The sequence below is a fragment of the Gracilinanus agilis genome, chromosome 4 (assembly GCF_016433145.1).
Source record: "Gracilinanus agilis isolate LMUSP501 chromosome 4, AgileGrace, whole genome shotgun sequence".
Lineage (NCBI taxonomy): Eukaryota > Metazoa > Chordata > Mammalia > Didelphimorphia > Didelphidae > Gracilinanus > Gracilinanus agilis.
Genome location: NC_058133.1, coordinates 492588022 through 492605097, shown reverse-complemented (window position 1 = coordinate 492605097; position 17076 = coordinate 492588022). Strand labels below are relative to the sequence as shown.

Below are 17076 nucleotides of genomic sequence, written 5' to 3'. Positions count from 1 at the left end.
GTCTTTGCCGGGGCTAATGAGCTATGATTCTTTTTTTCTCCTCCCTTTTTTGGTCTGTGCCTAGGATCCGATAGAAGGGAGCTCCCAATGAAGGAATTCTTGTTATCAATGCCTATCAATACCAGATGTATGATTTGTAATATTTGAGTATTGCCCGGGGCACGGAGAGGGTAACTGATCTGCCCAGGGTCAGGGGCAGGATTTGAACTTGGGTCATGCTGACTCTGAAGCCAGCTCTCTAAGCCATGGTTGCTCTCTATGATTCTCAGTCTCTGATTAGAAACAACACAGCCAGCATGGTAGAGTGGGTAGAGAGTTGATCTCAAAGCCAGGAAGATTGGACTCCAGGCCCACCTCCGATCCATCTTGGCTGTGTGATGATGGACAGGCTATTTAACCTTGCAGGGGCTTGGGCTGTTCTCTAAGATGGGAATTGGCAGAAAAAGTGGCCATTAGGAGGGGGTTTTCCTCTTGTGAGAATCCCCCTTGTCAATAAATGACAGGTCCAGTCCCTATCCCAGAACACGCTAATCACAAATAGTATTTGCTAAAATTATGTTCTGCCCGAAGAAAAACAACCGCTTGATCACATGGGCTGATGCGGACACGATTAGGATGTAGATTCTAAAGGACCACCCTAGTATAACTATCAATAATATGGAAATAGGTCTTGATCAATGGCACATGAAGAAACCAGTGGAAATGCATGTCGGCTACTGGGAGTTGGGGGACGGGGGGAGAGAGAGCAAGAACATGAATCATGGAACCATGGAAAAAATTTTTCTAAAAAATTAAAAAAAAAAAAGAATGAGGAGGTGTGTGGGGGTTGGTCCAGCTCTAGAAGGAAGGGTGGCTGTTGCCTTCTTTTTCTCTGAACCTCCTTTTATTATTTAATAATAATAAATTATAATTACAAATTACAAAAAAAATTAAAAAATAAAATTATGTTCTGCCCAACAGTGTACGTGCGGTGGGATTTTACGAGGATCAGGAAATCAGAAGATTGGGGCCATCTTGAATGCTATTGGCTATTATGTCATTGGTCTCCCCATTGGAATCTCGCTGATGTTTGCAGCTGACCTTGGGGTGATAGGTAAGCGATAACTTCCTGAGCCTCAGAACCATCATGATTTGTAAGTAATAAAACATCAGCAAAGGGATGGTGGCATCTCAGGGGTAATAGTTGGGGAAAAGTGAATGATCCAAAGAAGTTTGCCAAGAGCTAGCATTTATTTGCAGAGCACTTTACAAATACCACCTCATTCTGTCCTCACAACAACCCTGAGAGGAAGCTGATACTGTTATTCATTTTTAGAGATGAGGAAACTGAGGCAAACAGAGTTAAGTGATTTGCTCAGGGTCACCCTGTGACTGGACTTGAACTCAAGTCTTTCTGTCTCCAGGACCAGTGCTCGCTCTACCAAACCATCTAGCTATCTCTAGATGAGATGGTTATTAATAACTTACTTCTTTACAGAGGTGAGGGACTTTAGGTGTGGAATACTGCCATAACCCTTTGAGACAGATAGTATAAGTATTTCCCAGGGGACCTTGGTAATCGTATAGCACACAGAGAGCTGGGTCTGAAGTCAAGAAGACCAGAGTTGAAATGGGGTCTCGAACACTTACTAGCTGTGTGACCTTGGACAAGTCACTTCTGTTTGCCTCATTTTGATCAACTGTAAAATGTGAATAATAACACCTACATCCCACAGTTATTGTGAGGATGAAATGAGATAATTCTCGTAAAATGCTTACTAGCTGTGTGACCTTGGACAAGTCACTTCTGTTTGCCTCATTTTGATCAACTGTAAAATATGAATAATAATAACACCTACATCCCAGAGTTATTGTAAGAATGAAATGAGATAATTCTCGTAAAATGCTTAGCACACTGCCTGGCAGAATAGGTACATAATAAATGTTAGTTCTTCTTATTTTTGTTATTATTATTATTACCTTCCTCATTTCAACATTTTACAAAAACTGAGGCTTAGTGAGATGAAATGACCCATCTTCAAATCACCCAGCCTAAGTGTTAGAGGCAAGATTCAAACCCAGGGCTCCTGATGCCAAGTTCTCTGCTCTTTTCTTCCCTCCTGAATACATCCTTCCACTTTGGATCTGTTATGGAAACAATTCCTCCAGCTTTTGACTTTCAGCTCTAGAAACTTCAGAATTCTTATCTGATTATATGCACTAAGAGAGCATTGTCAGCTTTCATCAGGAATCCCAGAACCCATTCTTGTGGCCTGGAGAATTGTGGTACTGTCTCCAGCATCATAATGAGGTCCATTCATAGTAGGCCCTGGGAAGACTTGGACAAAAAAACCCAAAACATTCCCTGCCCTCAAGCTGCTTACAGTCTGCTGGAGGGAAAGGAATAGGGAAGGAAGAACTTAATATTCACAGACAAGTAAATACAAAACACAAAGAAAATACAAGGAAATTCTCAATATTGGACCAGTGGCTATGGCTGAGGCAAATTGGTTTGCTGTCATTGTTTCTTTCATTTTTATTTATGCCTTTGGGTTTTTTTTAATATTTTATCTTTTTTAGAAAAATTGTCCATGGTTACATGATTCTTGTTTTTACTTTCCCCTTCACCCCCTTCCCCCCCCATATCCAACATGCATTTCCACTGGTTTTAACATGTGTGATCAATCAGGACTTATTTACATATTATTGATAGTTGCATTGATGTGGTCATTTAACGTCTACATCCCCAATCATGTCTGCATCAACCCATGTGTTCAAGCGGTTGTTTTTCTTCTGTGTTTCCATTCCTGCACTTCTTCCTCTGGATGTGGGTAGCATCTTTTCCATAAATCCCTCAGAATTGTCCTGGGTCATTGCATTGCTGCCAGTACAGAAGTCCATTACATTAGATTTTACCACAGTATATCAGTCTCTGTGTACAACCTTCTCCTGGTTCTTCTCCTTTCGCTCTGCATCAGTTCCTGGAGGTCTTTCCAGTTCACATGGAATTCCTCCAGTTTATTATTCCTTTGAGCACAATAGTATTCCATCACCAGCATATACCACAATTTGTTCAGCCATTCCCCAATTGAAGGGCATCCCTTCGTTTTCCAGTTTTTTGCCACCACAAAAAGCACAGCTATAAATATTTTCATATGTCTGTTTATCAATGATCTCTTTGGGGTACCAACCCAGCAATGCTATTTATGCCTTTGGTTTTTATATCACGTTCACTTTTATTTCTGTAGGGAAAAAAAAACTGTACTCTCATTCCTGGTAGTAAACCTTCCCTTCTAACAAAAATATTTTTAAAAGAATGAAATGTCAAGATAGCTAAGTAACCCAGTGACTAAAGTTGGGCCAGGAGATGGGAGGTTTGAGGTTTAAATATGGCTTTAGACACATTCTAGATGTGTGACCTTGGGCAAGTCACTTAATCTCCATTGCCTAACCCTTACTGCTCTTTTGCCTGGGAATGAAAACTTAGTATCAATTCTAAGCCAGAAGGTAAGGGTTAAATTTTTTTTTTTTAAAGAGTGAAATGTCCTAACAATTAGAGATATCCAGGAGTCAAATAAACTGTCTTGGGTGGTAGTGAGCTCCCTGTTACTGGAAGTATTATTGGTTTCTTATAGAAAAGATTCTTATATGAGAGGAGACAGTATGACAGAAAGAACAATGAATTAAGGGTCATGGTATCTGAGTACAAATTCCATTTCTGTGGGTCATTACCTTGGGAACTTTGCTGAATTTTGCTGAATCTCACTGGGCCTTGATTTCCTCATCTGTAAAATAAGAAAGTTTGGCTATATGATCTCTGAGGTCCCTTCTAGCTCTCATTTTGCTTCTTAGCAGCCTCCCTACACCAGCTAGCTGTCCCCCTAATTCTGTGACTAATGGTGTTGGTCTCCACTTTGAAATGGCAATGGCCAGCTTAAGTCAACAAATGTTTATTAAGCACCTACTATGTGCCAAGCACTGTGCTAAATGTTTGAGGATACATAGAAAGACAAAAGACAGTCCCTGGTCTCAAGGATCTCCCAGCTGAAGTGGAAAATAACCAAAAGTGGGTACAGGGAGACTTTGAAAACATTCCTGAGATTGGGTGGGAGTCTGGAGCTTTTAGGGTCTGGGCCAGCCAGAGCTAATTAAAAATACTGGGCGAAGCCTCCCTGGATGGCTTCTTTTCCTAAAATAATAGCACTGGGGAACACAGGCTCGTCACAGATAAGTCTGTCTGAGGGTGATGAGGATGATAAAGAGGGCACACATCCATTTCCGAGCAAATGAGCCGAGAGAGACGTAGCTTGTGTTTATTCATTAGTGCTCGGTTACACCCCAGAACCCGGGAAAGAACATCTGATATCCAGAATCAACTTCAAGTCCAGTTGGGCCCATTCTCTCCTGTAGATGTTCTCAGATTCAATAATATTTTCATGAAAGCCTAAGAGTTGTTCAAATAGCGAAGGAGCCAACCTAAAGGATGGTCAGATCACAAAATGTCAAGGCAGGGGCAGGGCGAGGCAGGGCAGGACTCAAGGATTATAGACTGGAAGGGACCTTAGTCCAACCCCCATCATTTTACACATGAGGGAACTGAGATCCAGAGAGGCAAATGGAGGCCATCTGGAGGCAGTATTTCAACTCAAAGACTCCTGATTTCTCAGGGGTCCCAGGAAGTAGGAGGCTGCAGAATGGGTTCCCTCAGGAGATTGCTCTTCATCACCAGGGGTCTTCCAGCAAGGGGCAGGATCCCTACTAGCCAGCTTCTAGCTTGGGTCTGGTTTGGACTAGGTGACTTCAGAGGTCCCCCTTCCAACTCTGAGAATCTCTGTCTGACGAGATGTAGCTGAGAACCAGATAGTGAAGAGCCTCGAATGCCAGACTAAATAGCTTTTTCATTTGGTAAGCCATGAGAATGCCCCCTAGCTTTTATAGACAAGGCAGTGACTTAGGGCCATTGCTTGGCACAGGAGTGAAAGGTGGACTGGACCTTTTTTTTTAATTGCATCAAAAGGATATAATCCTGGTTATATAAAGAAAACAGTAAGACTAAAACCCTCAAAATATTTCAACTGGAAATGCTTCATGTCTCCAAGATCTCACTTTAATATAGAAACATTCAGCAGCTTGCCATTTTGACATTTCAAAAAATATCTCATTTGATCCTCACAACTACCCTGGAAGGTCAGTGCTTTGGGGGGGGGGGGGGGGGGAGAGATAGATAGATAGATAGATGTAGATCGATAAAGAGAAAGAGAGATATAGGGAGAGAAAAGTAGATAGAGAGAGATTTAGGGAGATTGAGAGAGTGATATAGGGAGAGAGAGAGATACAGGGAGAAGGGAGAGAGAAAAGTAGGTAGAGATAGATAAAGAGAGAAATATAGGGGAAGAGGGAGGTAAAAAAAGAGAGATATAGTGAGAGAGGAAGCTAGAGATAGATAAAGATATATAGAAATACAGATATGGAGAGAGAGAGAGATTGAGAGAGAGAGAGAGAAAGAGAGAGAGAGAGAGAGAGAGAGAGAGAGAGAGAGAGAGAGAGAGAAATATGGGGGAGAGAAGTTAATAGAAAGAGATTTAGGGAGAATGAGAGAGGTAAATAGAGATAGAATGATATAGGGAGAGAGAGATACAGAGAGAAGGGAGAGAGAAAAGTAGGTATAGATAAAGAGAAAATATATTGGGGGAGAGAGGTAGCTAGATAGATAAAGAGAGAGAAAAAGATATAGGGAGAGAGAGATAAAGAGAGATAAAGGGAGAGGAGAAAAGAGAGAGGTAGATAGAAAAAGATATAGGGAGAGAGAGATAAAGAGAGATAAAGGGAGAGAGGGAAAGAGAGGTAGATAGAGAGATATGGGGGAGAGAGAGAGAGAGATTTAGGGAGACTGAGAGAGGTAGATAGAGAAATAGAAAGAGAGATAGAGGGAGAGGGAGAGAGAGATAAATATAGGGAAAGAAAGAAAGAGGTAAATAGAGAGAGAGAAATATAGGGGGAGAGAGAGAGGTAGATAGAGAGAAAGAGAGGGGTAGATAGAAATACGTAGGTAGACATACATATATGTGTAGTTTTATACCTGCATCATTATTGTCTTTTGTGCTCAAAGAAAGCCCAAGTGGCACCACTGTGTCAGGGTCGGTGTACGGTGTGTCTAACTATGGCTGGACAGACCCACGGGAGATCGGGAGGCACTAATAGCCTGTATAAGCGTTTGGGCTGGAGATTTCTCTCGATTTCTGGATCTCGTGTTTCTTTTGAGCTGCTGCCCCTTCTTTGCTGGGTCGGCGCCAGGCTGACCGGTCTGTCCTGTGTCCGTGTCTCTCCGTCTCACAATCTATAACCAAAGTTCTTCAGAGAGACCTTGCGAGTGTGCTTGTCTCGCTCCTTCTGAGCTCCGCGCCAGCACTTGCCTTGTGTGAGTTCTCCGTAAAATATCCTTTTAAGCAAACAGACATTTGACATTGGAGGCACGTGGCCAGCCCATCGAGGTGCGGCTCTGCAGCAGAGTCTGACTGCCTGGCAGTTCAGCTGGAGAAAAGCCCACAGCGGGGTCCTGCCAGGCGATCTTCAGAGCCTTCCTAAGACATTTCAGGCAGAAGCGATTCCATTTCCTGACATGGCACTGGTAGAGAGTGTCCAGGCTTCACAGGCATACAGCAAGGAGGTCAGCACTAGAGCTCTGTAGACATTCATGTGTCCATGCATCAATATATACATATATGTGCATGTGTGTTGTATGTGTATGAATATATTGTATATGTGCATGTATGTGTAGTCTCTGGTTCTTGAACAACTCTAAGGTGGAGGTATTATGACTCTTTTTAGAGAGGAGGAAATCAAAGGTGAGAGAGCTTAAGTGGAGCTAATAAGAGTCTAAAGGAGGATTCAAACCCAGCTCTTCCTCTGAGCCCAGCACTCTACCCACCATATAGATCACGAAAAGACTTTCAAGGTTATTAGCTTCTGCCCTTCTCATTTTATAGATCAGGAAAGTGTAGTCTGAAGAGGTTAAAGTGATTGACCAGCTTGGCCTCAGGACTCCACCAGCCTCTACTTTGACCATTAGACAAGACCACAGTATGGACTTCTGCTCTGGGGCTCCTGAGATGTTATTATTGTCCCTATTTAAGAGATGATAGATAGACTGAGGCTCAGAGATATGACTCGTCCAGGCTCATAGAATTAGTAAATGCTTGAGGTGAGACGCACACAGTTCTCCCCAACTCCAATCTAGTGCCCCCATCCCCTGGTTTCTATTTGTAAAATCAAGAGATTTGTAGAAAGTATCCTTTATATACATAGCTTATTTCTTCCTAAAATCCTAAAGATCAGACAGCAGGCATTTATTAGGTGATTGCCACACTTTAGGGGCTTGGGGGTAGCACAATGGATGAAGTGTCAGGTGTGGAGTCAGGAAGACCTGAGTTCAAATGTGGCCTCAGACACTTCCTAGTTGTGTGACCCTGGACAAGTCTCCTCACCCTGTTTGCCTCAGTTTCCTTCTCTGTCAAATGAGCTGGAGAAGGAAATGGCCAACCACTCCAATATCTCTGCCAAGAAAACCCCAAACTCTCTTTGCCTTTGTTTCCTCCTCTGTCAAATGAGCTACAGAAGGAAACAGCAAACTGCTCCAGGATCTTTGCCAAGAAAATCCCAAATGGGTCTGACACAGTCAGTCAGACCCAACTGGAAATGACTGAACCCTAAACATTCTAGGAATGGCCTCACGCGACAAGAGGCTTCAGAGATGAAGAATAGGGATAATCACACAGCTCTGAAGGACGCCACAATTTGGGACTGACTCAAGAAACTTCAGGCCTGGATGTCGTCCTGGAAGAAGTCCCACTATAGGTTAGAGGAACTCGGTCGTGCCTGCTCTTACTTTAGGCATCAGGCCATCACTCGATCTCTTCTCCCCTTCTTAGGAAAACAGAGCAGTAGCCAGTTCTTCTTGTTGGAATAGTTTATCCTGAGAAACATTGTTCTTCTCTGGCCCGGCACCTTCTTTCGTCTGCTCTCAGTAGCCTTTGGCAGACACCATGGTCTGCAAGGCCAAAAATGTCTCTATGTTTGCTGAAACTGGAGAGTGCCCTGGCCCCAGTCCTGGGTCCTTCTTGGCTTCCCCTAAGGTAAGCAACAGTAATGCCCCACCCAATAACTAACTCTTTTGGAGTGTCTTCTCTTTCATACTTTTTACCTTCTATTTTATGTTATAATTGGTAAAGAGGATGAGGGCAATGATAGTTGGCATTTATAAAGCACTTTACAAATATTATCTCATTTGATCCCCACAGCAACTCTGTTAGAGAATGGTCCCCATTTTACAGATGAGAAAAACAGAGGCAGACAGAGGTAAAGTGACTTGCCCAGGGTCACACAGCTAATAGGTATCTGAGACTGAACTTGAACTCAGGTCTTCCTGACTCCCAGCCCAACAGTCTGTCCACTGATCCATCTCTCTTTCTTGTTGGTCCATGTCTTATATCCCCTACAAAACTATAGTGAATGAGTAAAGAGTTTACTACATGCCTGTCTGGATGCTAGGGATAAAAAAAAAATGAGACAGTCCCTGCCTTCTTCATCACCACTGGCAACAAATGTTGATCTACTACTGCCAACTGTCAGGTGGGCACAGGAGTGCTTGGAGTGGGAGCAATCCTTCCACCCAAAGCTACCAGTTCACCTTTAGCTCAGCCCTTGGCAGCTGGCATCCTAGAAAGGAAGTCCTGGAGAGAGAGGGCTACCCATCCCACCCACTGCCACACACAGGGCAGGCAGGCCAGCCTAGCTAAGGCAGCAGGGTACGCTGGGCGGAGAAATAGGAAGCAGCACGGACCAGGAAAGCCAATCCTCCACTGCCCCCTTGACTACTATCTCCCTCCAGCCTGATGGAAACAGCCAAAGACTCTGAACCCAAGAGCCTTGGGAACAGACCTGCTTCCAGCCCAAAGTCTACAGCCATCATCCCAGGAAGCAGTACCTGTGGATACATAGCCCCGTCACTGCTCCTAAAGACCCAGAAAAGAAAATTATCGTCACCAAAGCCAACATCAGAAACGAATAAGATTTCATCGGTGGAAATAACATTTAAAAAGAAGTGCCAGGGCAGCTACTGTGGCTCAGTGGATAGAGACTAGAAGTCCTGTGTTCAAAACTGGCCTCAGATACTTCCTAGCTGTATGACCCTGGGCAAGTCACTTAACCTCTACAGCCTAGCCCTTACTGCTCTTTTATCTTAGAACCAAAATGTAGTATCAAAAATAAGAGTTTCAAAACAACAAAAAAGAGATGTCTGCTTTGTTCTTGTCCCTAAAGGACCCTGGGACTTTTTTGGATTTGCAACTGAAATCCTCCATGGTTGTTCTCCCTCATTAGAACATGGATTCCTAGAAGGCAGGGATGCCTTTGTTTCTTATTTGCACCCCAGGCTTAGCACCTAGAGAGCATTCAATAAGTGCATTATTCATGTGTTCATTCCTTCTGAAAGGGGATAACAGTATATATGGGCAATAGGGAAAGATCCGGAAAATCACAAAGAGATGATCATTCAGTGGCTAATTGTCATGGCCTTTCCAGAAGGAACAAATAGTGTTGATTTAATTACTGTACTTGAGGAAGAGGTGGAAAGTGGGGAGAGTGAGGCAGCGACAAGGCAGCATCCATAGATGATTGGACGACATTAGATGACATGGTTTAGTGTCAAGCCTACTAGAGTAGGCCAGCTTCATCTGCACTCACTCAAATTGCCAACCTAGACGATGCTCCAGATCTCAGTAGATTAACTTCCCTGGCAAAAAAAAGGGCTTAGTTTCTGGGGGTCCATTCCAGAAGAGGTGGCTCATTCCTAGTAGGGAGAATCAGGGCACCAGCGAGAGGGCAGAAGGCAAGGTACACCTCCCTCCCCTTGGATTAAGGTTGGACTCAGCCTCTAGAAGACATGCCTTAGACATGTAAGAAATCAAAAGAACTGAGCAAAGTGGCCAAAAAGAAAAGCACAAAAATGGCAAGAGCAGGTCCACAGCTCCTGAGAGGATTTGGAATGCTCTCAGAGTTCTGCCTGCAGTGGGAGGGGAAAGAATCATGGCAGAAGTGGCGTGGCTTGTTAGGCTATCTGAAAAATTGGGTTACGTTTTCAAAGTGGTTGCCATAAATGTAAGAAATAAAATGGATATTAAAGGATAGATTTAAAAATAGTATAGTTTTAAAAGATTTATTAATAGCCATTAGAAAAATGAAGCCACGTGCCATATTAAGAGTTAGTTTGAAAGACCCGCCATACCTCCACCACCATACTGCTTCAGCGGGAAAAGAGAGCTTGCCCTTCCAGGCACTTCCTTTTTATTCTTCTCTCTACGTTATTACACTTCCTGTCTATGTGATTGCACAAGAGGAATCATGGGAAATGTAGTTTGAAAGAGCCCTAAATGTCCATAGGAAGCTTAGATCAGGGACCTCAAAATTAGTTCGAGGATCCCCAAATTTCCAGTATCACAGACACTTAGCATCTATGGGACCCTGGGCAAGTTGATTCGGAGTTTTTAGCCTCAGTTTCCAATGTATTAGTTAGAAAATCTTGAACCCTTGGACTCCATCTCCCAGAATTCTTTTTCATCCCCCAGTATCCCTTTCCTTGTGCCCCCATGTTTGCATCTTCACATGTTGTTTATAAGTTTGCTCTAAGCCGTGTGCTTTCTCTCTCTCTCTCTTCCATGTACATGGCTTGGGTGAGCTCCCTCTTTACTCTCGCCTTTTAGTTTCCTTTTTGCTTCAAGTTAATTTTAATAAATCTTATTAAGTAAAATACTTGGTGTATTTTGGATATTAATTTTAATTCTCACACCTCATTCGTAAAATGATGAGAATTAAGACACCTACTTCCCAGGGGTGTTGCAAAGATCAATTGAAATACCATAAATGAAGCATTTTGCAACCTTCAGGTCTTTCATAAATATTAGCTATGGGTGTAGGTCCACAGCTGAAGGCAATTCTTCTCAGCCTGGTGCCAGGGCTTTCCTGACCGCTGATGAAGGTAAACTGAACCCTCCTATTAGATTTAGAGCCAGAAAGGACCTTTGAGGCCCCTTAGTCCAACACTCTCCTTCTCCAAGTGAGGAAATCAAGACCAGAGACTCTAAATGACTTGCCCAAGTTCATGCAGCTTATCCCAAGCAGCAGAGTCAGGATTTGAACCCATTTTTCTTAAATCCAAATCTGGTACTTTCCCCACTGCACCATAATCCCTCACCCACTAGTTCCTCAAGTGGGCAGCCACCCGCCATTGTTCATAGGACTGATGGACCAAGAGGTGAGCAGGTTTTGCATAAGGAGAGGCGTTTCTGCTCATTGATAATGTTCCCATTTCTAGGTCTATGGTCAGGAATAATCATCTGTTCCATCTTGCAAGCCGCCTGCTTTCTGGGCTTCATCTTACGCCTGAACTGGGAAAAAGCCAGCGAAGAGGTAAGCCCGCTCATGATTCATTCCCACAAAGGCTTCCCCATGGAGAATGTCAACAAGGCAGCGTTTTTCTGTCTCGCCCCTCTTCTGCAAGGCCCCTCTGGGACTGTTCAAGTTTTCATTGGCATGGAGGCTGCTGTAAGAAGCCAGATGGACAGGTTAGAGCCTGTCCCTCCTTTGCCCATCCACTGATCAGAAAAACACGGGGACGGCGGAGGGGAAAGGAGAATCTTGAGAATGAGGCAGAGCCGAGGAGGATTTGGGAGGAGGCATGGCAACCGATCCGCCACTGTAGATTTGGAGGACAAAGTTGTCTGCCAAGGGAGGTAGGAGGAGGATTTGACCAGAGACAGAAAGTGGTCAGCCCTCTGGTGTCAGGGCCCAGACGCTTATCCCTGCCTCAAACCTGTATGGCTTTGGACCTCCCTCGGGAAGAGTGACTTCAGGGATTGCCTTTCCCTGAGTCCAGTGAAAATCTTCCAGGGAAATTCATGCTGAGAAAGGGCAGAGATTGGTTTTGACTTTCCTTTTTCAGGCTCGAGTGCGTGCTAAGTTAAAGGGTAAGGTGACCAAGGTGAGGAGCCACCAGGATCGGGTCATCTATCAGGGCCCAATTCCATCAGGTATGACTCACAGTCCCTTCCTGCTGAACTGGCCTGGCCAGACCCTGTTGTTTGTGGAACTTCTCGAGCTCTGCTGCAGTGGACTACCCACAAAGAGATATTGGAGTGGTTGGCCATTTCCTTCTCCTGTTCATTTGACAGAGGAGGAAACTAAGGCAAAGAGAATTGGGGGGTTTCTTGGCAGAGATAGTCAAGTGGCTTGTCATTTCCTTCTCTAGCTCATTTTACAAATGAGGAAACTGAGGCCAACAGCATTTAGGGTTTTCTTAGCAGAGATACTGGAGTGGTTTGCCATTTTTTTTCTCCAACTGATTTTACATATATGAAGAACTGAGGCAAACAGAGTCAAATGATTTGCCCAGGGTCACCTAGCTGATTAAGGGTCTAAAGCTGGATTTGAACTCATGTCCTCCTCAGTAGTCTATTCTCACCTAGCTGCTCCTATACTCTATTCATGCCTCTAACCACTGAAGCTTCTCAAGCGTTGGGTACTGCCCCATGGCAGGTCTTCTTGCCCTCTAGTAGCTTCTGTTCTACTAAGGGGGAAGGACAGTTCTCTCTCTGTCTCTCCCCTAACATATATATATATATATTTAACATAATTTAATTTATATTTATATTTAACATAATTTATTATATTTATTTAATATATTTAACATAATTTAATTTATACTTAACATAATTTAATTTAATACAATGATGTAATAAGATAAATTAAAATAAAATATTTATAAATAAGTACAAATATAAGGTATAACATCTGCCTTTCCTGAGCACCAAGAGTGAGCAGGACTCTGATTCAGACTGCAGTCTCTGTATCAGCCATCAGATGGCACACCAAACTAAAGATGCTTCTGATCTCTCCCCTTTCATCTTGCCCACACATATACAAATGTGGATTGCCTCCTTTATTGGTCACTACTTATTGGTTGTGTGTCCCTGAGTGAGTCATTTAACCTCTGTCTGCCTCATTTTCCCTCTTATCTGTAAAATGGGGAGAATAATAGCATCTGCTTCCCAGAGTCCTCGTGAGGATCAAATGAAATGATATCTTAAAAGCTCTGTAAACTGTAAAAGTCTTACCTAACTCTCATTCTATATCATCGTCATTATTGCTATTACCAAGTTCAGTTACAAACAGGCTTCTTGGGATTCTCTCCGTTCCCATTCTCGTAACTCTTAGGTTCTATCTTGTCTCATTTAATCAAAGATGAAAGGCTGGAGGATTATTAATCACTTACAAGTTTATAAAAATGGCAGAGCCCCCCCCACCCAAGGCAGTAGAAATGCAGAAGAAAACAGGATTGATCGCGTGTTTATTTGGGTATATGATTTGGGGTTTGGTTTTAAAAGATGACTCTATTACAAAAATGAATAATGTGGAAATAGGACTTGAGCGATAATACATTTATAACCCAGTGCAATCGCTTGTCAGCTCCGGAAAGGGGGAGTGAAGAGGGGAGGGAGACAACATGAATCATGGAACCTCGGAAAAAAATTTAAAAATCAAATTTTAAAAAATGACCGAGGCCCCAATCCATGAAGATTCTTAGCTCCTTCCCGGCTCTCCGTGACTCAAAGGACTTTACACTCACACCGTGGATGGCTGGGGTTGGAAGTCAAAGACAGACTAGAAGAACTCGCAAGCAGTTGGAAACCTTCACTGGAGGGAGGTCTGAAATCTCAGTTACCAGCTGCTGAAGCTGCTCCTTTTAGGATCTAAATTCTCATTCACGGAGGGAACCAACCCTTTGTAGGGGGAGTATTACCAGGGGACTTTGCTCTTTCCTTCCCCACCTCCATCACTGTCACAAACTGGGGAAAGGGAACAAGTCTCTCCATGTGGTGGATGGCAATCCCCTATGCCCTCGCCTACGTGGATGGCACACACTTCGCCTCCCAAACCTGTACCCTGAACGCCTTTCCAGACTCTCCAGCCTTAGCCTGTGTTGTCGACTCCAGGTCCACCTTCCCAACAAACTCATACTGCAATCTCACTACCCTTCATGCATTTTGGGCTGGGTTCTCCCCATATTGGGAAAGAGTTGGCTTTATGGCAAGTTAAACTTGAAAAAATAAGAAAAAGAGGTAGAGATGAGAGTGGAGGGACATGAGGATGGATTAAAAAAAGGAGGGAAAGGGGTGAGAGAGGGAATGGAAGAAAGAAGGGGGAGATGTGAGGGGAAAGAGGGAAAAAAGAGAGGAAGGAGAAAAGAGGGTTATGAGAGAAAGGAAGGCATGTTAGAGAGACAAGAAGAGGCGGGAGAAGAGAGAAGAAGGGAGGGAAGGGGGAGAGAGACTCAAAAGCATCCCATGACTCTCAGTCTTCACAATAATTAAGTCTTGGGGGCAGCTGGATGGAGAGCCAGGCCTAGAGACGGGAGGTCCTAGGTTTAAATATGACCTCAGACACTTCCAAGCTGTGTGACCCTGGGCAAGTCACTTAACTTGCATTGCCTAGCCCTTATCACTTTTCTGACATGGACCCAATACACAGTACTGATTCTAAGGTGGAAGGTGAGGGTTTAAAAAATAAAACAAAACAATAGCTAAGTCTATGTGTCTGGTACATGGTGGGTGTAAACGATTGTCCAATAATTGATTTCTAACCTGCTTAGATTCCTTTGATACTGAAGGGGGGAGCATCTGTTGCTTGCCTGCTACATAATCTTGAGAGGAGGGAGCACCCCCTGAAAGTTGTTCTGTTTTGTTTTCTTGGAATGGTGCCTGTTTACGTGTCACTTTATTAAATCCCACCCACTCTGCTCACCACATTTCTTGGCTGATGGACTGGAACTCTTGGATACCAGAGAAGTGGAATTCGATGCCTCCCTCTTTCCTTTTCAAAGGGAAAGCCCAAAAGAGGGAAATGAGGGGCCATGAGTATCATGAGTTTGTGCCCTGAGTGCAGCCTCCTGCCTTCCTCTGGCCATACACCAGGACAACCATTTCCTTGGATGGTCTGCTCCTAGCCAAGAACACATATGCCTCATAAACCAGCTCTCCCCACTTGGAAGGAACAGGGCTGAACTTGGTGTCACGGGACCTGGATTTGAATTCCAGCTTACTACCTGGGTGGCCTTGAACAAATCATTAAACCTCTCTGGGCCTCAGTTTCCTCATCTGCAAAATGAGTTGGACTAGGTGGCCTTGAAGATCCTTTCTAGGTCTCTGATGCTTTTTGAAGCTCGGCAGAGAGATATTGCATGCTGGTCGCACTAACCGCATTCCTTTTTCTTGTAGTGGACTCGGAACACCCGGCTGGTGTTTTACTGGGAGATGCAGACGATGCTGTCCACAAGGAGGAGAGCCAGGCAGAACAGCCAGAGGAGCCCCTTTCTAGGAGCCCTTCAAAAAACAAGGTCTTATCTCTGAAAGACTTAGTCCTCCGGAGGGGGCTGGCACTCCTGGCTGCCGTTTTAATCCTGGTGGCGGGCATTTTGGTGAGGCTCTATACAGGAACATAAAACCATGTCAAAGGACTGATGGAAAACGATTTCCACTCCACATTAAAACCAGTGAAGGATTCAGTGGTAAATCTCCTTCCCTGTTCCCCCAAAGAAGGTAGTAATCAGCCACCAGCCAAGGACAGGCTTCATGGTGCAGTGGAAAGAATGTAGGACCTGGAGTCAGAGGACCTGAATTCAAATTGAACAACTTGCGTGACTTCTCTCGTGAGACCTCTCGGCCTCAGTTTCCTCATCTGTAAAATGAAGAGGCTGGCCTCAAAGGTCCCTTCCAGTTCTCCATCTGACTCTGCTGCGCCTGTAGATTTCCTTTGAGAATGGGCAGGGCAAGGACCTCCTGCCTGACTGCGGAAAAGGAGCTGAGCTGGACTGAAGGTCTTGTCCCTTCCTTTTCTCTGAAAGGCTCCTACAAGGGTTAACTCATCCGTCCATGACTCGGAGAAGAACTTTGGTTACCATCTATGTATTATGCTCTGCTAATATTGTAGCTCGTCATTTGGGTTTTTCTTTTTTTAGAAAGTATGGACCCATCATGCATTGGGAAGGGCTTGTGGAAATGTTAAAAATTCATTTTCCAAACCTTCTCTCTCAATAAATCTTTTTTCTCCCTTTACATTATCGCCGAGTTGGTTCGTCCTCAGTAGTTGTGTGGTAGATGCTGTGAGTAGAAGCACAGATTAGTCCTTGAGGGGTAGAATGAGAAAAACCAAAGGAGGGAGGCAGTGAGTGCTTGGTTTCAGGAGAGAAGAATAGTTTCCTGAGGTGAGTTTTGAACTGGATTCTGCTAGTGGGAGCCAGACCTGGAGCAAGAGAGAAAAATATGGCAGAGACACAAAGATGGGGAAGGGCCAGGTCAGTGTGGTGGGAACAGGAACAGCAAGCTTCTTTGGGAGCAGAGGCCTTCAAAGTGGGAATAATAAGAAATTCGGCAGGGGAGACAAAAGGATTGCAGGAGGAAGAGAGACTCAAAGGCTAAGCTGAGTGATCTAAGCAGTAGGTACACAACCAGAGGGAAAAATGAGTACCCAGTGCATTGCTTGTTGGCTCTGGGAGGGGGAGGGAAAGAAAAGGAATCATGTAAATATAGAAAAATATGTAAAATAAAAATAAAATTTTGGGGGCAGCTGGGTAGCTCAGTGGATTGAGAGCCAGGCCTAGAGATGGGAGGTCCTAGGTTCAAATCTGGCCTCAGACAGTTCCCAGCTGTGTGACCCTGGGCAAGTCACTTGACCCCCATTGCCCACCCTTACCACTCTTCCACCTAGGAGCCAATACACAGAAGTTAAGGGTTTAAAATTTTTTTTAATGAAAAAAAAATTATAGCAGGATCTCACCCAAAGAATAGAGATTCAAAACTCCATGGTGTCCAGAGGCAGGAGAGTATTTCTTGAGAGAAGAGGTTTAAGGTAGTGAAATGTCCTAAGAGCTGTTAGAGTAGCCTCAGGGCTGATGGAGAAGTCTAAGGTGTGGATACGAGTCTGCATACTGATTGAGGGTCTGAGGACTTATCAGCTTCCATTCCAGGGACATCTCCATCTTTTCCCAGA

General features: G+C 44.1%; 1 protein-coding gene across 1 annotated transcript in view; it reads left to right on the top strand.

Moving 5' to 3' along the window:
- The window catches only part of LOC123244493 (multidrug and toxin extrusion protein 1-like), a 61995-nt gene extending 45848 nt beyond the window's left edge, over window positions 1-16147 (top strand). The window contains exons 14-17 of the mRNA XM_044673004.1: window positions 961-1093; window positions 11348-11442; window positions 11975-12062; window positions 15306-16147. Of these exons, the coding sequence (XP_044528939.1) occupies window positions 961-1093; window positions 11348-11442; window positions 11975-12062; window positions 15306-15529 (540 nt within the window). The 3' untranslated portion in view covers window positions 15530-16147. The remainder of the gene's footprint in view (window positions 1-960; window positions 1094-11347; window positions 11443-11974; window positions 12063-15305) is intronic.
- The last annotated feature ends 929 nt before the right edge of the window (window positions 16148-17076 follow it).